This window comes from Eretmochelys imbricata, chromosome 5 (genome assembly GCF_965152235.1).
Source record: "Eretmochelys imbricata isolate rEreImb1 chromosome 5, rEreImb1.hap1, whole genome shotgun sequence".
Taxonomy (NCBI): domain Eukaryota; kingdom Metazoa; phylum Chordata; order Testudines; family Cheloniidae; genus Eretmochelys; species Eretmochelys imbricata.
In genome coordinates, this window is record NC_135576.1 from 24707074 (window position 1) to 24730672 (window position 23599).

General features: G+C 40.4%; 1 protein-coding gene across 1 annotated transcript; it reads left to right on the top strand.

The window, feature by feature from the left end:
* The first annotated feature begins 4770 nt into the window (after positions 1-4770).
* Positions 4771-23341, top strand: DNAJC21 (DnaJ heat shock protein family (Hsp40) member C21). Its single transcript, XM_077816743.1, has 12 exons — positions 4771-4957; positions 6414-6507; positions 7221-7344; positions 8153-8275; positions 12048-12352; positions 13976-14130; positions 14527-14614; positions 14926-15084; positions 15837-15876; positions 17402-17580; positions 21355-21430; positions 22850-23341. Exons 1-12 carry the CDS (start codon positions 4861-4863, stop codon positions 23015-23017), a joined length of 1608 nt encoding a protein of 535 aa, XP_077672869.1. The 5' UTR covers positions 4771-4860; the 3' UTR covers positions 23018-23341.
* Positions 23342-23599: the final 258 nt, after the last annotated feature.

Sequence of the window (23599 nt, forward strand, 5' to 3'; positions counted from 1 at the left end):
ACTAACAGTCTGAAGAAACTATTGTCCTAGCTTGGGCCTTGCTTTTTTAATAGCTCAATTATTTATTAACACTTCTGCACAGAATCAATTTCTAATGTCTTATTTAGAAACAATGACATTTCTATTAACTTTTTTTAAAGTTATTACTAGCAAGAGCACAGTCAGGCCTGCAGTTAGTTAACAGTGTGTGCAATGCATGCACCAGAAATCAGTGCTGGTAAATGAGATTCTGTAACAAAAAAATGAGCTCTTCCTGTTAAGTAAATGTTTACGCAAAATAAAATGGGGGGGGGGGTGGGTGGAAAGGAGGAGTGCACCTTATAAACCCTATAATCTATAAATAGATTGTAAGCCCTTGGTGGCAAGGACTGCCCTTTTGTTCTGATTGCACAGCTCCTAGCATAATTAATAAATCACACACTTGTAAAATTCTTTCAGCACCTGTGAGAATTTTTTTCATCTAGTAGGAGCAGTGTTACAGACTTTTAATAGATATGCATCAGGTACAGCTAGGTACCTGTATTGACTCTGCATAAAGCTTTTCATTAGGGAGAATGGTTGTGAAGGAAATGGGAAAAGTTACCCCTAGCACTGGCAGGAAACAGGACCAAACAAGGGAATATGGAAGAGTAAAAGGTTAAATAGTGGAATGAGGAGCTGTATAGGGGCAAGACTTAGTTTTTCTATGTTTGTGTAGCTTTCTTATGTATGTAAAACGGAGGCTGCTTACTCATCACCCCCTTGTGGCCAGGAGTTGCTTTGCAGGCACATGTCACCAGATGCAGGCCCCTTAAGCACTCCAGTCTCTTGTGTTTAACAGCACCTGCAGCCAGAGTTGGTTTATTAAGATTCAAACATTCCTCAGAGTCTGTAGTAGCAAATGGCTCAAACATTAGAGTTCCCTAAATAAAGTCCATAATACAAAAGTTTATATTTAGCCCTGGTTCTTTGTTTTTCCTATCCAGGCCCTTCAGTATGTCATTATACTCAACTCAAGGACAATTAAATATTCTTTCATTAGTACAAATTTTTTGCAATTCCTCTTTTAAATTTTTCTGTATGGGACTTCTGAATTCCAGTTTACTCAAGGGTAGTTTTATGTCAGTTTCCATTTCTTACAAGTTTTTTAGCTGCTTTGTCTGCCATTTCATTCCCTGTTATCTCAGTATGTGCTGGGATTCAAGCTAATTCTTTATGTATCTATCTGTACTAATTCTGTTATTAGAAATATAGTTTCATTGATTAAATCACTTGACATTAAATCACTGAGACACCCTTTTTTTATCACCATAAGGCTTGAGATTGAATCTGAAAAATTACCACGGCTGCTGGATGTATCTCCCAGATCTAAGTTAGTGGTAGCATAATGTCTACTAGTTTGGCTGCCATGACTGCTTCAAAATTGGATATTCTTTTAAATATACTAATTCCAAATTTGTTTTTTGGACCCATCTGTGTATATTTGACAAAATCAACTCTACTTTTCATCCATATACGGGTATACTTCATTTTTAATAGCTACTGTCTCTTTTTTACCCTTAAGCTTATAAAGTAAATCTAAATCCACATTTGGACATTCAACTTTTCATCCATAACTAATTTTCCATGACTAAAAGTTTTAATGTCATTTAGCTTTTCCTTTCAACTTCTGCATCCACATTTTAACTTTTGAGGGAGAATGCAGTCTATATATCACTCTCCCGCAGGGAGCTCCTCCTGAGTGGCTGGAAGAGAGGGGAGCCTTGCCCCACCCTACACTATAGGGCTCTTGATCCTTCACCCCTAAAGGAACAATGTCTTGGGTTTTCTCCCTATCCAACTGTCACATTCCAGGGTGCAGTCCAGTGAGGGGTTGTGTCACCATCTGCCCTGAAACCTCAGGTGCCTCACCGTGCTTTGCTACTGCAGCTCCCAACCTGGGTCACTCACAAACAACATGCAGGTCCCACCCTGCAACCTGCCAGCACACTCTGGCTTCTATCAGCCTTGGTCACCACTTGCAGGGTGACCCCAACACACTCCCAGTCCAAAATTTTCCCTCCAAAATGGTGTTCTGCACTGTCCAGTCCTTTCTTGGATAGTTCAGATATTTTAGGTCCATTTCCTCCATCCAGAACAATATCCAACAGTTTGCTACTTTAAATGGAGTTACCCAAAAAATTCAGTTTGAATACACCACCAGATTAGTTTTGATTAAAGAATAAAACAAGTTTATTTAACTACAAAGAAATAGAATTTAAGGGAGTATAAGTTTTATAAAGCAAAGTCAGAAACAGTTAAAAAAGAAATAAAGATAAAACTCTTTCAGGTGCTAAAACTTAACAAGCTAGACTTGGTTCAAGGTAAAATCCTTATCACATATTCCAAACAACAGGGCTGACTAAACTCCAGGTCAGGCTCCCTCCCAAAGTCATATGGCTGTTTATGGGGTTTTTTTGTTTGTCTTATTTGATGAAATGAGATAGAGAGGTGGGTAGGAAGAGAATACCTTGGGGTGTTTTTTGCCCATCACTTTTATAGTCTAGTCACCTTTGAAATGCATTTTCCTGAGGATTATTGCTAGAGAAAGTTAATTCCCACTGTGAGGCTGGAGTCTTGTGGTGAAAGAGGTTCCATGCCGTTTGCTAAAATGTCAATTGGTCTGTTTCTGCCCCCCTTTGCCAAATTATGGCCACTTGACAGGTGATTTTCCCATCAATTTTGATGACACCTGACTAGAGGCATCAGCCTTTCCTGTGCGTTTGAGAAACAGGTTTATACGCTCCCCAGGCTTGTCTGGTAGCCTCACGTCAGTCATAATTTCATCTTATATTCATAACTTTACATATGTTTCTATATAGATTCCACCATGGTATTGTTGACCAGTGAGTTATTTGTTTTCAAATGATACCTCACAACGGATACTTTGTACGAAGATTATAATAGTGTATAGGGTGTGATTATCGGGTGCATTTGGTCACACCCACTCACTCCCTGGCAGCACTTCCTCTCTTCTGCTACCAGGCCATTTCCTGACCCTTTGTTCAATCCAGCTCCTGGGAACAGGGTCTTGTGGCCCCCTCCACTCTTAAAGGAATAATATGTCCCATAACATGGAGGTTGCTTGATACTAGCTAGTGACTGCTACTCCAGTGCAAATAAAGAATGAATTCAATCATAGGACTGGTTTCAGAGTAGCAGCTGTGTTAGTCTGTATTCGCAAAAAGAAAAGGAGTACTTGTGGCACCTTAGAGACTAACAAATTTATTTGAGCATAAGCTTTCCTGAGCTACAGCTCACTTCATCTGAATGCATCCGATGAAGTGAGCTGTAGCTCACGAAAGCTTATGCTCAAATAAATTTGTTAGTCTCTAAGGTGCCACAAGTAATCATAGGACTGTGGGTTGTACAGGATGGGCTTGTTCTATTAGTGGAATAATTGGAGGTTCTAAGCAACCAAAACCAAGACATGACAAATCTTTGATCTAATAGTATCTTTAGGTAAGTGAGTAAATTTGCAATCTGGTTGGCTGCTGCTAGCCAGTGATGCGTGGAGAGTATTATGATGAGGATGCCTAGCTGTAATTAGACCTTGTCTATACTACAAAAGTGAGTTTTGTAATGATTGCTAAACTTGGTTATGGCTCAACTTTGTTACAAGAGAACTAAATTAACTGAGTCCTTGCAGATGCAGGTTAGCTCTAGTTATACAAACTAGGCCACATTCTGATTCAGCCTATTTGAGCTGCTGCAAAGTTCAATTTCAGTTGTTTACATAGTGTAGACAGGGTCACAGATGTCAGAATGGAGGATTATGCCTCTCTGGTCTCTCATGATCAGTGACTGCACTGATCAACAGTAACCAAAGACAGCTGCTCTCTTTAAAATCAGGTTATGCACACAGGATAGGCTGATTATATGTATACTTCTACCTTCCATAGAATCATGTCAGGATGTCAAAACTGCAGATACTGTACAGAAGAATGACCTGCTGGAGACTGAGTGACTGCTGAGCTGGCTGCGTGAGTACCATGGAAACAGCTGGATGTTAGATGTGCTGTGGGAACTTGTCTCCCAATACTGGATCAGCAGGTGTTCTTAAAACCTCATTATTAATGAAGTATATTTATTCTCTCTCCTATCTGGCAGACAATTGAGCTAATCCCTTCCTCTGCACTTAGTTTTCTGATACCATTCTTAAATAAAGGACTACAGAGCGTGACTAGTGCAATATCTTTAACAGTGGCAGGCCAATTCCAGCTACCCTTAAAGAAGGTGAAAATAAACCTGCAACAGGCAATTAGAGAACACCCAGTTTCTAGTACAAGTTAATTAGAGGTGGGTGACAGGACAAACAGCCCCAAGCTGTAGGACATTCCATACCTTTTGGTTTTAACCTTTTACTAAAAATCCAGCCAGGAGACAGGTGGGGGGCAAAAGGCACCTGTATAAGACAAAGCCCCAAATATCAGGAGTGCCCCTGTAAAATCAGGGCATTTGGTCACCCTCTGCCAGGGCCCAATCTCTATGAGCCGACTGCCAGGGAACTGTCTCCCCCCTGACATACCGCCCTACCAAAAGGCTTCTACCCGTCAAGAACCTTCACCCTCCTAACATTCCATCCCCCCAACGGCCTCCCACCCACTACGTAACATTCCACCCCGGCCCGCCCCGGTTAAAAGGTCTCCCGTGGCCCCACCCCCTGCCCCTCTGGCCCCGCCCCTGGACAGCTCCCTCCTGGCCACGCCCCCCCCGGGTGGTGGCCTAGTCTCTTTATGGCCTGTGCGCTCCTTCCGGCCCCGCCCTGTGCGCTGCCGGCAAGGCCGGCTGGCGTCCCCGTCGCGCGGAGCCGAGGCGGCTCCTCGGGTTCCGCGCGCCGCGATGAAGTGTCACTACGAGGTTCTGGGGCTGGCGCGCGACGCCTCCGACGAGGAGCTGAAGCGGGCGTACCGGAGACTGGCGCTGCGCTGGCACCCAGGTACGCCGGGCTCGGGGCCGCCGTGGCTCGCTCCTCCAGGCCGGGCCGCCCCTTTCCCCGCGCCGGGCCCGGCGTCCCAGGGCGGCCCGCACCACAGCGGGGAACAGCCGCGCCGGCGTTCCCCGCTCGGAGAGGGCAGGCCCAGGGCAGGTGGGCGGTGGACGCAGCCGCGCGGGGCTCTGCGGGGTCAGACCCTGCGCCCCGGCCCGGCTCCCGTGTCCCATTGGCTGAGCCCGGGGTTCCCATCGCCTGGCCGGGCTGTTGAGGCCGCGCATTGCCACCCCCCCCCCCCCCCGCTTGAGGCATCGCTCAGGTATGTGGGTTCGGGGCGGGGCGCCCGGCGGAGTGCTACCATCTCACGGGTATGTCTCCTGGCTCACCCGCCAGCCACGTTTCCCCTGGTTTCCTGCTGCCCCCTCATGCTCTTGGAAGAGCATTAGTAAGCGTGTGGGCAGGGAGGACACGGGCTTCCCGGGGCCCTTCCCCTTCATCTCTGCTTTAGAGGGCCAGCCTCACCCTGAAAGACTCCCTAGCTCGGTACCTAGCGGGCGTACAGGTAGCATCGCAAGTCACGGAGGTTAAGGCCGGAAGAGGCCCCCAGATCTAGACTGATCTCCTGTATATCACAGGCCACCACCGTGCACCTGCACACTAACCCCAGCAGCCGAAATTGAACCACAGTAGTACAGTCCCCAGGAGACTAGACTGTTATGTGCCACAGGCAGAGAATAAGAGGGACCAAATTGTGCCAGTATCCAAGGCCTCTGCAATGACAGGGAATTGATTAAGTGAGATACATCTAGATTATATTGGCAAGTGTCCCATGCTGCAGAGGAAGGCAAAATCTCCCCAAGGTCATTGCCAGTCTGACCTGTGGAGTAATTCCTTCCAGACAGCACATAGGATGACTTTTCAAAATATCTTTTGTATTTTTCCTGTTTGCTTTGTGCGCTCAGTGTCACTTTATGGATAGTCAGTTTCCCTTGTTTGCATGGTTATGTCAGCCTGTAACAGGGAAGAGTAAACTTTCTTTTTAAATAGGAAAACATTATTCTAAAACCACAAAAGTTGTCAAGAAGACTCAGAGACAGGTGTAGTATCTGCAACTATTTTGTAATTCTTATTGAAATTGACATTGTTCCTTTAACTGTTTATGTGCAGCAGTATCACTTCAAGTTATACTTAAATATTAATTCTCCAGACTTGTTCTTAATGTGGCTGTTAATTTGGCAGAGAGATGGTTGAAGGAGAAACATTAATGAATGATGAAGCCGGATCAGCAGTTGTATTTTAGTCAGTTGTGGTGTACCCAATACATCCAATAAGGGCCTTGAGTTGTCCTTCTGAATTGACTTTTTTTCTTCATTTGTCTGATTTCCTAAATAATTACTTTGTGACATGAGCCCCGGCTATTGCTATGATTTTTATGGTTTAATTGTAATGACTTCTATTGCAGACAAAAATCTAGAAAATGCTGATGAAGCAGCAGAACAGTTCAAATTAATCCAAGCGGCATATGATGTACTGAGTGATCCTCAAGAAAGAGCTTGGTAGGTAATATTTGTCTGCCAGTGAGGCAGAAAAGACAATCTAACAAAGGGCCTGATTCTGCATTCCTGTTTTAGGCAGGACTCCCATTGAAATCATTTGTGATTTCCTTGTGTTGGTAGTCTGGACTGAGATTTTAGAGGATAACAGCCAGATGAGTTTCCTCTCACTAGTAATGATGTATACAACTGTTAGGTCCCAGGTTTACAGCTACAGAACACATTAGTTGTATTCTTGTAACAAAGAACACATGAAATCACCTTTTAAAAACTGTGTTCCTTGATCGATTTGTTGTGTTTTTAAATAGCTTTTGCTTCTGGTTCTCTCTCAGGTATGAGTGTCCCAGGTTTATAGTTGCATGCACCCTTTTTTCCCTCCTTGGATAACTATGAGCTGCTTGCTCCATATGTTTAGCTACTTTTTCAGGAAGCACTATTTCCACTTTTTCACGTACTAAAAGAACAAATGGCATACACTAGCATAAGTGGGGAGGGCCTGGAGAATGTGTTTAGAGATCTGTAGAACCTGTAATTCACGTTCTTGGAATCCTTAAGAAACATCTTATTCAAACATGTTAGATAATTTTCTCCCAAAAGAATTACAGTAAAAGTAATAGGTATTCCATGAACAACTGGAAGGTCCCCCCCACTACCTTGGGTTTTCATCTCTGTGATTGTCTTAAGTTATGTGTGTTCTTGGTGCTGTTTTCTGCTAGGTATGATAACCACAGGGAAGCTCTGCTGAAAGGAGGGGTTGATGGAGAGTATCAAGATGATAGTTTGGATCTGCTGCGCTACTTCACTGTTAACTGTTACTCTGGATATGGTGATGATGAAGAGGTAATGAACTGATTCTCTACTGAGTCAAGTTAAAACTTTAAAAAAAAAAAAAGCGATGGAAGTAAATTGGTGCATTGATACACCATTCTTAAAATTACTGAACATAAGTAGAAAAATGTTTACGGTAAACTTTAAAAAAGGGGGTGGGGGAGGAAAACATACATTGGATATTTAGTCAGTTTTAAATGTCCCCTTAATCAATATTGCTGTACAATTATATAACACATATAATACATCCCCAGGCGCTTCGCTTTCACTGGGCAATCCTATTATGCTGAGATGTTTCACAAGTCGGAATGCTTTAGGATATAAAAAGCAGCATTATGCCAGTGATCTGGGGTATGCACTTGCTGCCACTTAACTTCCAGGTGGAGTTTAAGGTGTTGATATTGATCTAAAAAGGCCTAAATGGTTTGGAACATGCCTGCCTGAGAGATTGACCATCTCCCTGTGGTACTGCCATAGCTGCAGTGAGCTGGAACACCCTTAATTTATAATAATGGAACTGCTGGTAGACAGTTCGTGTTTTTGGAATTCTCTCCTGCCTTAGTCCAACACAACTGCCTGGGTCACAATGGACCCAATATTTGTATTAGTTGATTATGATTTTTTTTTTTTAAATTTTAAAAATTGGAAGGGCTCCTAGAGCCTGGCATAATCACTTATTTTGGTATACAAAGTCTTTATTTTGACTTAAAACTGTTACTGTAGAATTTAAATAGTGATCTTTCTCTGAAGTTGATCATTTTAATTCTTTAGTTGCATAGGCATACAATTAATTCCTCAGTAACAATGGTGTGTATTTCAGGGGTTCTTTGCAGTCTATCGTCAAGTTTTTGAAAATATTGCAAAGGAAGAGATGGAATATATATCTCAGGAAGATATTGAAGAATTCCCTACTTTTGGATACTCTCAAAGTGATTATGATAAGGTAAGATATATAATGTTTAGAAGTCTAAACTATTTGTTACACCGTAATATCTCTAGGAATTGGGGCTTAATCCATTTTCATTTGAAATCAGAAGAAAAGCTCCCATTGACATTTATTGAGAGTTGAATCTGGCCCAATGTGTACATAAATCCTTCCCTGCCCTACCAAAAGCTCTTATTTAATGCCTTGTGTATACTTAAACCTTTCGCCAATGTACCTATACTGACATAGTTAAGTGTCAAAACCCCTAGTGTAGATGCAGTTATACCAGTATAAAAGTGCTTGTATCAGTATAATTTATTCCTGTTCAGTGAAGTGAAATAGAATACACTGGAAAAAAGCTCCTTATACTGGCATATTTATGTTGGTTAAAAAATCATACACATTACTGGCTTAGTTATAGCAGTAACATTTAAAGGTGTAGACTAGGCTTAAGAAATAAAAGGATAGATTTAATTCTTGATGTCTGATTGAAACCAGCCTTGCCAGTGTTCTGAAATGCTATGTATTACAGCAAGGAATACCTGAAGATGTGGTAACTATTTATTAATACAAAATACGGTCTCTTTTATAATTTTTCCTTTTTGTTAAACCACAATAACAAAAATAAAACTTGCTGGCTGCATAACATAAAATACCCAAGAGATAGTGGATAACCAACAATTGTGACTTCTACTGAACTCTCCTGCCATCTAAGGCTTTTCATGGTGATACCCCCGCTTTATATTTCCATAATACTCCAGCTGTTCTGTCATTTCTCACTTCCTCTCCCAGAGGCTGATCCTTTCATTCTGCCATGCCAACTGTCTGTAACAACTGAAAATTTCCCTTTGTAAAATTCTTCCCAGAACCTACTAGTATGTTTATGCTGCATTAAAGCAGTAAGCTGGCAATCAGCTCCCTATATAAGCACTTAAGAGCACTGGCCCTAAATACATATTCTACCCTGTTCCTTCTTGCTTTTACCTCTTTGTAATACTTCCTCTTAAAATTTAAATATTATACTTTTAATCAGTTGAGTAATTTGTACATATTTTGTACAAATCCGATGAAAACAAGGACAAAATACTCCAGTGAAGTGTGATTTTCAGTAACACTATTTTCACTGTGTATACTGATGTACCTTCTAGCCGCCTGTTCAGAGACATGTACTCTAAATTGCCCAAGATAATCAAAGTCCTAACACAGACTATTAGAGAAAATTGTTTATGAAAGTCAGTAGAAGTTGGAGACAAATAGTCTGTTACAAACTGGACTGTGATAAGGGGCCTTCAAGGCTGTGAGTAAAGTCATGGGTTGGCATGATGAGCTGAAAATTGTAGAAATGGGAGGAAATGTTTATGGATGAATCACCAAAATGTTTTGATGGAATGAGGTTGACACATCTTCTTTGACCTTGTTTATCTGGGGTCACTAAATGGAAACTGTGGGAGCCATGGATTAAAGCAAACAATTTTTAACATTGACTGCCAGTGCTACAATTTCCTGGGACCTTGAGATCCACCATGACATTGTTGGGCCTTCATCCTGATCCTGAAAGGCATTCTGACCAGACTGGGCCAGAAAGATGGAACCAGGTGATATGTCGCTTTCAGCAGCCTTGGCTAAAGCTGGTGTGAACCTGGAGTGTGAACTTTGGGTGCCTGTTGTCACCCCATTCCTCTGTCGCTGTCCTCCTCCGCCTTATTTCTCCTCTTTCCTATCTATCTCTACCTTCTGTTTTCTGAGAGTTGGACTTAGGTGCAGTCTTGGCCAGCTTTCTCAACACTTCTGTGAACCTGTGGCCGGAGAGACCAGCTAAAAGCAAGGTCTTAAACAGCCCAAAGCTGGTATGAGTTAGCTAATAAGAGTGGCTAATAAGACCATGTGCTAGGTCTGTGTTTCTCCATCAGCACGGTTGCAAGTGAAAATCAGCACCTGAGACAAGCTATATTTTTTATATTTGCTATTTTTTTCCTCTCCCCATGTGAGTCTTTTGTCTTAAAAGAGGAAACAGCATTGGTCTTCCAAAAGCAGCAGCAACAATTCAAGAGCATTTAAACTAACCTCTTCTTGCTACCTCCAGAAAGGGCAGTGAATACCATTTAAGACTGTCATAGGGAAAAGCCCCACTTAAATAACTCTCTTGAGGGAAGAGGAATATTGGATATTGCCACAATAAAAGGCTTAGTGATTTTTCATTTCAGATGCTTAAACTGTGGGAGGTTTTCTGTTTTTTCCATCTCCTTAAATGGTTAAAAAGACTTTTTTTAATGGTGGTAGTTACAGTGGGAGTTGCCAGTAGTATCTTTACAGGAAAACCTGGATGATGCTTAACTGGTTACTATTGTAACAGTGAAGAGGGGTTTTACTACCATCTTATCCCTTGTTAGGCCAAAGACCTACCCCCTTACTGATATCACAGGCCAATGGCAGCTTTTTAAAATTCACTTCATATGAACTCGGCTTCAGTAAAATTTTAAATCTTTTTCCACATGGAGAAATCCAAGATATTTCTTACTAAGGCATGACATCTGGATTTAAAAACTTGCATATGGAACTAATGGCATACATTAGAGATGGATTAAAAATTGGCTCATTGACAGATCTCAAAATGTACTTGTTAGTGGGGAGACATCAATGAGTGATGCAGTTTTCTAGCAGAGTCCCTCAAGGATCAGTTCTTGGTTCAGTGCTATTCAATATTTTTATCAACAATTTAGATATGAAATCTTTGCTGGTTACATTTGCAGATGACACAGATTGGTCGGGTAATAAGTAGCGATGAAGATTGATGACTGTTATGGAGTCATCTGAATCACCTGGTTAAATGGTCCACAATCAAACAAAATACATTTTAATTCAGCTAAATGCAAGATAACACACCAGGGAACAAGAGTGCAGTTTACACCAACAGGGTGGGAAACCGTCTTGGACAGCAGTCACTCAGAAATGCTGAGGCTAAAAGGGCTAGTGTGATCCTTGGATATATAAAAAGGGGAATAGGGAATAATCTTGCTTTTCTACATAGTGGTGGTGGTAGTATCCTACTACTGGCCTTACCATGTCCAGTGTTGGTGTCTGTGTTTCAAGCGTGTGTAAATACCAGAGAGCGTTCAAAAGAGAACTACAACAATGATCCAGGGTTTGGAGAAAAGAAAAAAAAAAAGAAAGCCTTACGATGTGAAGCTTAAGAAACTCAATCTCTTTACGTTAAGAGAACGTGAGAGGTGACTTGATCACTGTGTATAGGTATATACACGCACACAAGATATCTGATTAGTGGGGGCCATAGATGCAATTTTCTACCAGTGAGGGTAGTTAAACAATGGAACAGTTTACCCTGAGAAGTGGTGTATTCAGCACCACTTGGAGTCTTTAAAATGAGATTAGATATCCATCTAAAAGACCTGCTTTAATCCAGCTTCTGGAAAAAATTATATGGGTTGTGTATACAGGAAGTCAAATGAGATAAGGGTCCCTTCTGGCTTTGGAGTTTGTATATCTATGCATAATGACAGGTTTCAGAGTAGCAGCTGTGTTAGTTTGTATTCGCAAAAAGAAAAGGAGTACTTGTGGCACCTTAGAGACTAACAAATTTATCTGAGCATAAGCTTTCGTGAGAAGTGAGCTGTAGCTCACGAAAGCGTATGCTCAGATAAATTTGTTAGTCTCTAAGGTGCCACAAGTACTCCTTTTCTTTTTGTATATCTATGAAAATCTAAATAGTCTTTGGTTGCTTTTTTTCAATATGATGTCTTACAACTTTTGCCAATTCCCTTTTTTCCAACAGGTAGTCCATCCTTTTTATGCTTACTGGCAGAGTTTCTGTACTCAAAAGAACTTTGCTTGGAAAGAGGAGTATGACACACGGCAGGCATCAAACCGTTGGGAGAAACGAGCTATGGAGAAAGAGAACAAGAAAACTAGAGACAAAGCAAGAAAGGAGAGGAATGAACTGGTTCGTCAGCTAGTGGCTTTTATTCGTAAAAGAGATAAGAGAGTACAGGCACACAGAAAACTCATAGAGGAACAGAATGCAGAAAAAGCTAGAAAAGCAGAGGAGCTCCGGAGACAGCAAAAACTCAAACAAGCTAAGTATGTAAATATTGAAGGAAGCATTTTTGAAACTGAGAAATAATCATGGGAGATTCATATTGAGTCATATTTTTACCACCTGCAGCTTACATTGTTTTAAACAGTAAATGTTGGCATTTCTAACTTTTGTCCTTAAGTCTGAGATTTGAAGACTGAGCTGCTCATGGCAGAGACAGTCCTCCTTGTACCCAACACCTTGTGGGTAGTAAACAAATATGAAATAAGTTTTAATAATCAGTATTTTATTGTTGCTAAAGTCTTCAATGTCAGATAATCCACAAGACAGAGGTAGCAGGTTGGCAGAAGGATGCTGAGGATAAGTGAAGTGGGTGGTGGTGAGAGTTCTGTTACTTTTTAAGGGGATCTGTCATTCCTTTATCAGATTATCACAGTTGAGGGACATTTTGTATCCGTCATCGCATTGGTGATTAAAAGCCTTTTTTTCATCTGTTTGATTGATGTTTGCAACCATTTTCCTTGGATTTGGACTTTGGCTGTGTGACCTGTACCTTTTCAGTAATCTAGTCTAGAATTCAATGTGCTTTGCATGGGACTATACTTTAAGACCACTTAAAAGCTACACTTGCCCAACTGCTTAGTAGTGTTGTTTTATGACAAATTTACTAACTAGCTTACCATCATGCCAAGAATATCGCACAATATAAACTTCATACCCCAATTTGTTTCTTAAACTTTGGGAACACTTTAGAACATGGTAAATTTTAGCTGTGGAAACAATGTACAGGACTGATTAGCGGTTGATTTAACTTGAGAGGAAAGGTGCTTCTCATTCGGTAGTAATCTATACCTCTGAAGATTAGGCGTTTATTAGCCTGTGATGATTTGTATCAACGCCGAATATCTGCACATTAACTAAAATTTTTGATATTCATTTTAAATGAAAGGAACAAACTTGCATAAAAGAATGAGCTGTTAAACTCAAACTGCTAGAAGGTAAATTTGGGGAAGGGGAAAAAGCCTTTTTGCCCTTCATTCCTGACCTTTCTCTCTCACTTTTGTCTTTCGCTCCCCACAGCTCAGAAAGAAATACTGTCCCTGGGCTAAGTGCAATATATTTTCTTTATATTTCAAGAGTGAATGAGGAGCAGAGGGCTGGGATTCTCTCACTGTAAACGCAAAATATATTCTTGGCATAAAAGCCTTGCCGATCTGGAAAGAGGCAGAGAAAGGAGCTTAAATATTTAACCACTCTTCTTTCCAGAAAATCCAGAGGCCCACTTTCATTGTTTTTGGATGTTTTTAATAGAGTGGATTTTTGTTTTCCACTGAAGGTAATGAAGCCCAAGTGGTGGTTTTGCTGCAGGCAAAGAGCTTGAAAATTGAGTGCAGGAGGCAATTGGAGTGAAGATCTGAATAGCTGAAGTACAGCTGTTGAGGAGTAATTGTACAGTAGTTATATAAATCAGACCGTATGGGCTCAGTTTTCCAGTCCCTACAAAGAAACTGTAGTTACTGGTGTGTGTTGCATTTCGTTGAGACAAGACAGCTAGGGGGGTTCCTTCTTTTTAAATAAGTGAACATGACCAAATAATGACCCTTAAATAAAATACTGTTACCACTTAATTTTCTGGAATATAAAAAGTTGTTGTATTCTGCTTAAAGGCTTGGTGAGCAATATAAAGAGCAGAGCTGGATAACTATGTCTGATCTAGAGAGAGAATTGCAGCAGATGGAAGCACAGTATGAAAAGGAATTTGGAGATGGATCTGATGATGAAGAGGAAAAAGAGGAACAGGAGCCAAGAGAAGAAATAGATGGTAAGGGTCTGTTAATATATTTTTGATTTGATACCTATAAAAAGACCTTGCAGTTGTTCCATATTTGTATGTACATAATCATACTGCTGCATTTAAATCCTCAAGGCTTAAGTCTGGATTTGCTGCTGGCATACATCACTCACTTCAATTGAGATATTTAAGGAAAAAGTTTAGTCCCATAGTGTTCTGTTCTCCTTTTGAACACTTATCTTCATGTTAGTAATAGATGCTTATTTGTAGTTTTGCGGGGAAGGAACAAATTATTTAGGGAAAGAGTTCTTATCACGCTGCACACTTCAGTAATCCTAAAGGGCTTGAATGGGCATTGTTGTGTCTTTAATTACTCAGTATCTCCTAAGAATCACTGAGCTAATTTCCTTCCCCTTCCCTTTTCAGATAAACTGAGTGATGAAGCTGAAGATGCTGAATTTTATGATGACTTGTACTGCCCTGCTTGTGACAAATCCTTGAAGACTGAGAAAGCGTAAGTTTTTTGTTTCTTTGAAAAGCTTGGACACTTTCAGATTCACCTAGGTTATCTGGGCACCCAATATCCATTAAAGTTAATCCTTTGTAATGGCATTTGGGCATCCACGTGTTCTAGGTGGCTTTGAAAGGCTCAACCCCTTTTCATTCAAGTAGGTATTTTTATATTAGAATTTCCTACTCTGAACGCTGAAAGGAATTAACCATTGTCATTGATCAGAGACCTTTATATGTAAATGAAACAAAATTTGCTTAGAGAAACAATTGCACGATTCATAGAATCTAGTAATTATCTACTGCTCTTCATAGAATGAAGAACCATGAAAAGTCAAAGAAGCACCGAGAGATGGTAGCGCTGTTACGGCAACAGCTGGAGGAGGAGGAGGAGGAATTTTCTGTATCTACAGATGACAAAAATGGAGTGAATACCAAAGAAGATGAAGAAATGGAAGAAACACCCAAACAGAAGTACCTTAAAAATAGATTGCTTACACTTACTATAGCTTTTGTTAAAGTTAGGATACATAATAGTGGTCTTTATGAGGCTCTGAAATAAGGCCCTGGGATAGGCATATGATCACATCAGGACTTATTTAATTGTACTGCACGAGTTGTTAAAATAGCTGTTTGCACCAAAGTCCCAACAAAAAAGTAGATTTTTAATTATATCATTGGAATAGACTGTTGTAGGACAATGATCTCCCACTACTTATCTTCTGGCTTTATAGAAAGTAAATGTCAAGGCAAAGCAAAGATGTTAATATTTTGAAGGAGGAGACCTTGTTACAGGCAGAGTGTTGGTTGTGTAGGTACAGCATTGTCTGTCAGGCATTATGACTAGCCTAGAAAACTTGTTTGCTTCAGTTAATTGGAAGCTAGTTTATGCAAGATATAGCATATTTTTAAAAGCTGTACTATATTTATGATTAAGCTGGTTTCTGAATGTCCAGTCATTAAGGATCAGGGTTTTCAGATTCAGTTTGAGCAAGAAATCTATAGAGATGTCACTAAATACCCTAAACAGTGCACAAAACAGCGAACTGTTTTCACTTCAGGACTCTTGAGTGTTGTTTTCCTAGCTATGACTTCTTGTTGCATTTGTGATACAAGTGAGATCAGAACCACTATTACTTAAAATGTAGCATAGAGTTATTGGTTTTTGACCTTTGCCAATATTATATTTTAGAATCTAAAAATGCATTCAACTTCTACCTTTACAGACTCTCCAAGAAGAAGAAAAAGAAACATAAAATGATGACGGTATGGAGTTTATGCAAAATCTTTCTGTGGCTCTGTTGAAAATCTAAGGAAACTATGTAAGACTTGGTTAGCTATTTCTGTGGTCTTATGACCTAGCTTTCCAGTAGCCTCAAAAAACTGAGGGAATTAGGAATTCAAGAGACTGGGAAAAGCTGTTAAATTTATTACATCTAATCGACTGGTGTATTTCTCAATGAGTCCATTGATTTCAAAGACACTCTGAATCCATATCTGTTTTAACTTAGGTACTTGTATAACCCCCATTATTCTAGTATCTGAGCACTTCACAATCTTCGGTGCATTTATCCTGCCAACACCCCTGTGAGGTAGGGCAGTGCTATTAGTCCCATTTGACAGACAGCCTGTCTGCGCTGCGGTTTTCGATGTGGCTTGCCCATGGTTACACAGTAAGTCTGTGGCAGTGCAGGGAACTGAACTCAGATATCGTAAATCCTAGTCTAATGCCCTAACCACCGGACCATCCTTTCTCTCAATTAGAACAAGTTGCTGCCTTCCATTCAGGAAACTGTTGGATGCGTGTTGTTCAGAAAACCATCACTCAACTCTGACAATATGGCCAACTATTGTCCAATATATAATCTTCTATTTTTAAGATTGAGAGAGGCAGTTCGGAGTGCCAGAAGTGAATTGCTGCTAATCCACTGGCCCCAAGAGAAGCATAGTACTGTGCGCTAACCTTGCAAACAGCACTCAGTAATCCACAAAATTCAGTAATCTGTACTGGGCCTTTCCACATCAGTGCAGATTAGTGAGGTTCTCTTGTAGCTCTAGTTTACTTTGTCTGAGTTTAGTAAAGTAACTAATGTATTGATTCTCCTTCTCTCTTCTCCCAGCACCCCACTTCCACCCAACACAATTCTAATTGTTACCCTTTCAGTGTTTAGAAGGTTGAGAAAATCTTCTATCTGGTTGCCTCAGATCTCCTTGACCCTTGTTGATCTGGGTAACAGTTGCAGTGTTTTGGCTGAAATTTTCCTGAGGCAAACACCTGGCATGGAAAATTTCAGCCCGAATGCTTAAGTTTGGCAGTCATACTTCCCATTAGAAAACCTTGTTTTCAGTTGCTTATCAGGCAACTTTAATAATGGTCCTGATAGAATCACCTAATAAAAAAATTACCAAAAAAAAAATGTAGCTGTTTCGATGTATAGAATCCTAGAATATCAGGGTTGGAAGGGACAAGATCATTCCATACTCCCTTCTTTATGCCTTAATGGCTATGTGCTATGGGTTCCGGCAGAGTCTGAGCTGTACCTCTTAGACCTTTGATAAAGACTCTTTGGCTCTCTTCTCTTCATCACAGGCTGATTCTTTCTCAAAATGTCACAGCCAAAACTTCAGGTCTTTTCACCTCACTGCGTCTCTCGCAAAACATCAGTGTAAAAACAGACATACTAGATTTTCGTTGAGGCAAATTGTTTAATTGTTAAATCTGCAATTACTGTACACACAGTTGCCAACTAATTATCTCGGAGCAATAAATACACATTTTTTCTTTGGACAGACGTATGAAGACACTACAGTGGATGCTACAGTTGAACAAAAAGAAGCTGACAGTGCAGACCGGGAGGACAGCATAACAGAAGAATTGGAAAATGTTGGCCAAAGAAATACTGCTTCTGAAAAAGCAAGTGCTGCAGAAGCTGTAGATGAAGTTAATGAACCAAAAGGCGAAGCAAAAAGGTAACAGCATCACTTCGTTGCATTCTTTAATTTAATAGTCCATGTTTTAAAGGCCTGAATTTTCTCACCAGTATAAACTGAAAGCTACTCCATTGAATTTGAGTTATGGCAGAGTAAAACTGGTATAAATTAGAATTGGTTCCTAACTTGGCATTGGGTTTAGATTGCAAATAAATACCCCACACTTAACAACCAGTATCCAGACAAACCTCCTTGTTAACAAACATGGTAATCTTGTAAATAATATTTCTTTGTTTTGCTGTTAACAACTGGATTTTATAATGTCTTTACAGGGGAAAGTGGCAGGGGCACAACTGGGAGTTAGGCACTTAACTCATGTTTGTGCCTTTAAAAACCTCATTCTGTTAACTGTGTAGCAACTTGATGAGTGGTTCTGGGCATTAATTATAACGATATTCTTCATAGTTATCCAAAATGTCACCACAGTAAGGCAGTAGTTCTCAGCCTTTCCAGACTACTGTACCCCTTTCAGGAATCTGATTTGGCTTGCATACCCCAAGTTTCACCTCACTTAAAAACTACTTGCTTCCAAAATCAGATATAAAAATACAAAAGAATCACGGCACAGTTACTGAAAAATTTGCTTACTTTCTCACTTTTACCATATGATTATAAAATAAATCGATTGGAATATAAATATTGTACTTACATTTCAGTGTATAATATATAGAGAATAAACAAGTATGCAGTTTTAGTTTGTACTGACTTTGCTAGTGTTTTTTATGTAGCCTGGTGGTAAAACTAGGCAAATATCTAGGTGACTTGATGTATCCCCGAAAGACCTCTGCGTACCCCCAGGGGGTACATGTACTCCTGGTTGAGAACCACTGCAGTTGGTTATAGGCAGCAATTTTGTTTATACTAAAGTACTCATTTTTGACTCCTCCTGTAAAATTAGAACTCTGTTTACTGTCTTAGTTTTTGGCTGGAGCAAGTGGAACAAAAGTTTTAAATGCTTAAAAAACAAGCTTAGTGGAAAAACTGTACAAATCATACATTTATGCATTTTAAATAGTAACTTACATGAAATATTCCATCAGTAGTAACTATTTAACATAAGAATGGCCACACTGGGTTAGACCAATGGTCCATCTATCCCCGTATCCCGTCTTCTGATGGTGGCCAGTGCCAGTTACTTCAGAGGGAATCAGTGGAATAGGGCAACTGAGTTATCGATCCCCTCTTGTCCAGTACCAGCTTCTGGCAGTCAGAGGCTTTGGGATACCCAGGGTTCGTCCATGACCATCTTGGCTAATAACTATTGATGGACCTATTCTCCATGAATTTACCTAGTTCTTTTTTTAATCCAGTTATACTTTTGGCCTTCACAATATCTGCTGGCTACAAAATCCCCTGGTTGACTACTGTGTGAAGAAGTACTTCCTTTTGTTTGTTTTAAACCTTCTGCCTATTAATATTGGGTGACCCCTAGTTCTTGTGTTATGTGAAGGGGTAAATAAGACTTCCTTATTCACTTTCTCCACACTATTCATGATTTTGTAGACTGTCATATCCCCCCTTACTTGCCTCTTTTTTGAAGCTGAACAGTCCCAGTTTTCTTAATCTGTCCTCATATGGAAGATGTTCAATACCCCTAATAATTTTTGTTGCCCTTTTTTGTACATTTTCCAGTTCTAATGCATCTTTTTTAAGATGGGGTAACCACAACTGCACACAGTATTGAACATGGTGGAGTAGTGCCATCATATATTTCTATATCATTTGTTTCCTAACAGTTCCTAACATTCGTTAGCTTTTTAGACTGCCGCTGCATATTGAGCAGATGTTTTAAGAGAACTATCCATGATAACTTCAAGATCTCTTTGAGTGGAACAGCTAATTTAGACCCCACCATTTTGTATGTAAAGTTGGGATTATGTTTTCCAATGTGCATTACTTTGCATTTATCAATGCTGAATTTCATCTGTCATTTTATCACCCAGTTTAGTGAGGACCCTTTGTAAACCTTCACATTCAGATTTGTATTTAACTCTCTTGAGTAATTTTGTATCATCTGCAACCTTTTCCACCTCACTATTCACCTCCTTTTCCAGATCATTTATTATTATGTTGAACAGCACTGGTCCCATTACAGAGCCTTGGGGGATCTGCTATTTACCTCCTTCCACTGTGGAAAGTGACCCTTTATTCAAGATACTGCACAGTTAAACACCACTTTTGCCAGTTCTCGTGTCTTTGAGTACTGTGATGTGCGGACACTTATATGGAAAATTTTATGCAAACAGTTTAGCAACAGGAAGACATTCCTGTGAAGCTGTGTTGAAAGTTATGCATAAAGCTGCACGTGTCACAGATTGTGTGACATTTGCAGCACCCGCTATGGCTGGCTCCAGGGCTGCCTGAGATCAAGCAGCTGCTGGGGCAGTTTGGGTATAGGAGGGGTAAGGAGTTGCTGGCATGTCCCTGCAGCTTCTAGGCAGAGGGGCCAGTGGGATCTGCTCACTGACCCTGCCCACAGGTACCACCCTCGCAGCTCCCATTGGCTATGGTTCCCGGCCAATGGGAGCTGCATAGCCGGAGCTTGTGGCAGGGGCAGCACACAGAGCACTTCTGGCCTTCCCTACTGCTTGGAGCTGCAAGGACATGCAGAGGGAGGAAGGGAGCCTGCCAGCCCCGCCAACCCTCCCCAGCATGAGCAGGGGTTCGGGGCCGTGCGCCACTACTGTGTGGGGGTTCTGGGCCACTGCCTGCCTCCCTGCCATCCCTATGGGACCAGCACCCGTGATGCCCCAGATCACCCCCTGGCCCAAGTTTTAGTCAGGGGTATATAGTAAAAGTTCTGGACAGGTCACAAACAGTGGAATTTTTGTTTACTGCCCGTGACCTGTACATGAGTTTTACTAAAAATACCCATGACTAAAATATAGCCTTAGTTATGCACTAAGCATTGTGGAGTCCTTACCTCACTTATTCTCCAGCTTTAAGGAAGTGACATGAATGCGACAACTGCTGCTTCACCTTCCTTACATTTTCATTGCACAGCAAGTTAAGTATATTTGCTTGCATAGTGCTCCCTTTCCCAGTAAACCTGTAAGGCCCTGTGCATGTGTTTTTTTGCCCAAACCAAAACACTCAAAACGGCATGTCTCCTCTGTGCAGGCTGCTTCCAGGTCTAATGCCTAACTCCAGCTGTTTCAGCACTTTAACTGGTCAGCATTAAAAAAAAAAATCTAACAGAATTGTAATGGGGTAAAGTACATTTTATTTCCCCAACTTGTTCTCAAACAGTTGAACCAATTTTGCTCAGAACTTGTGCTTATGAATACAATAAAATTCACTTTTGGACAAATGCCAAGCCTGGAATATATATTTCAGTCCCACAGGCAAAAGTTTCAGAACATTCCAATGGTCTGAAATGGGTTAGAATGGAGAACAGTATGCACTTTTAACTACAGCAGTCACTTCCATTAGAATAACTGCACAAGGTGGGAGGGAACCCTCAAAGTAGTGAATCACTCACAAAAGACTATTTATTAAGCAGAAATTAATGGTGACCAAAAAACTGAACTGAAAATGCCTTAAATGGTAGTTTGTGCAAATTTTATTTTAAAAAAATAAATTAACTTTTTGGCCCATTTAGGTCCCAGTCCAGTACCTATTGAAGTCAGTGGACCATGAGATTTAAAAGCCTTAGTAATTTAAAACTATCAATCCTGCTGAATGTGTTCACTGAAAAACTTGGTTCAGTGTGACAAAGGTAATCTGAAATCTTAAACTGTCTTGTCTTTTCAGCATCCCTAAGCCTAAAGGAAAGAGAGCCAAGGATACAAAAAAATCTGTTAAGGTAACTTCAGAGCTTCAAGATAAGGTATGTGGAAAGTATTTCAAACTACAGATTCTCAATGGCTGGTAAACAGTACACTGTCATAAAAACAAAAGTCTTTTGGTTTGGTAGTTTTCCAGCTCCTGACATTCTTCTCCAGTTCTCAAAAGCTGCTTTTCCCTGTGTGTTTTCATGTATTTGTCCATAAGACACTTCCTGTTTATGCCTGTTTACCAAAACCTAAGGAAATTGGATACAACTTACCTTTTCTTTGGAGAAAAGCTGTGTTTTGTTTAAAGCTAAATATTTCAGCTTCAGCTAGGACAGTCTTCTGCATACATTGATCTTGGACTAGATCCAGCTAAACTTAAATCTGTCTTCTGGCCTCTCTCTGTGTGGGTGTCTAGCTGTCAAACGAAAGAAATGAGCTGCTGCCATATGTTTGCATGGAACAATGGGGACCCACCGCCTAGTTAGCCCTGTTAGGCACGAATGCAGGTTTACTTTAAAAATAATGGCCTGGCTATCTCCTTAAACATATGTAGGCCATTACTATGAAACTGTTTCATAAGAACACAAGAGTGGCCACACTGGGTCAGACCAAAGGTCCATCCAACCCAGTATCCTGTCTACTGACAGCGGCCAATGCCAGGTGCCCCAGAGGGAGTGAACCTAACAGGTAATGATCTAGTGATCTCTCTCCTGCCATTCATCTCCACCCTCTGACAAACAGAGGCTAGGGACACCATTCCTTACCCACCCTGGCTAATAGCCATTGATGGACTTAACCTCCATGAATTTCAGTCGCACCTAGAGGCCTCAGCCAGGTTGGAGCCCCATTGTGTTAGGCAATGTACAACTATAGTGACAACAGCTCAGTTTGTATATTAATTATTATACACATGCTGATGGAGCTAGATTTGGATTTAAAAAAAAAAAAAATTTGTAAGTAGGTCTGGAAGGACCTGCTGATGATCATCTTCTGCCCAAAGCAGTTTCCATTCTTAATAACAGAAATGTACAGACAAGGAGAGTTAGAAATACATGTTGATTTTTTTAAAAAAACCATCGCTCATAGTCCTGTTTCTGAAATGCCGACTGTCACTCAACTTTAAACAAACACATTAGTATGCATAGTTTTGTTTTAGGGGACACTATGTTTCAATTCTTAGTCTTCCTTGCAGATCCATAGTTCATTTAGGAACCTATTTGGAACTTAATAAGGAGTGCTGAATAGAGCTTATTTGCCATAAAACACTTTTCAGATGTTCAAAAAGAGTTGGTGGTCACATTTTTCTGAAAGAATCATTCATGCTTATCCATTTCCGAGGTTAGCTCTTTGTTGAAGATAAATGTTGCTGTTTAATATGCACTCTTCCTTAGCCAGTACAACAATAAAATATTGTTTTATTGTTTCTATAGTATCTACTGACATGAAGCATTGTATTTTTTTTCTCCTACCAGAATGAAGATATTCCTATCCACTGTATAACCTGCAATTGTGAATTTCAGTCCCGGAATAAACTGTTTGAACACTTAAAGGCCACAGGCCATGCAAAAGCAATGCAAGCACCAGCTGTAAATGGTGCTGGGAATAACAGAAGCAAAAAAGAGAAACGTAAAAACAGATAGGACTTCTCGATTGTTTTAAACTCTGTTTTTGGGTGCAATTTGAAAAAAAAGTCTCTGAAAACCAAAGGACAGGAATCCTACAATCCAAATTAAATTGGGAAGCAGTTCTTGGGCCTGCAGCAATTTCAGTGTGGCAAAACATTTTTATCTTGTATTAAAAATTGTTTATTTTTTTTACCAACACTTCATTAACGACTGAATTTCATCTTGCTGTTAATCTTGAAAAAATAACAAATATTCTTAAAGCTGGTCCTCCTAGATACCTAGTGGGACTTGTATGAATGGACGTGTACAGTAGGAGGAAATAAATTATTTTAACACTTACTTTGTTCTTTTTATTTTACAGAGCTCATCTAATGTGAGTTAGGATGGACAGGTGTCTGTGTCTGACCATCTGCCCATTCTAGACCACCATACCAACAACAAAAAATTAGAAATCTAAGACAAAGTTGCTCTACTGTTCCCTACAGGACCCTAGTTCCTATCTAGGATGTGATGCAAATTAAGGCCCCACAACTATAAAACTATTTGTAGGATAAGGGCTAATCTATCCCCAAACTTTGCATACACAGCCAAAATGTA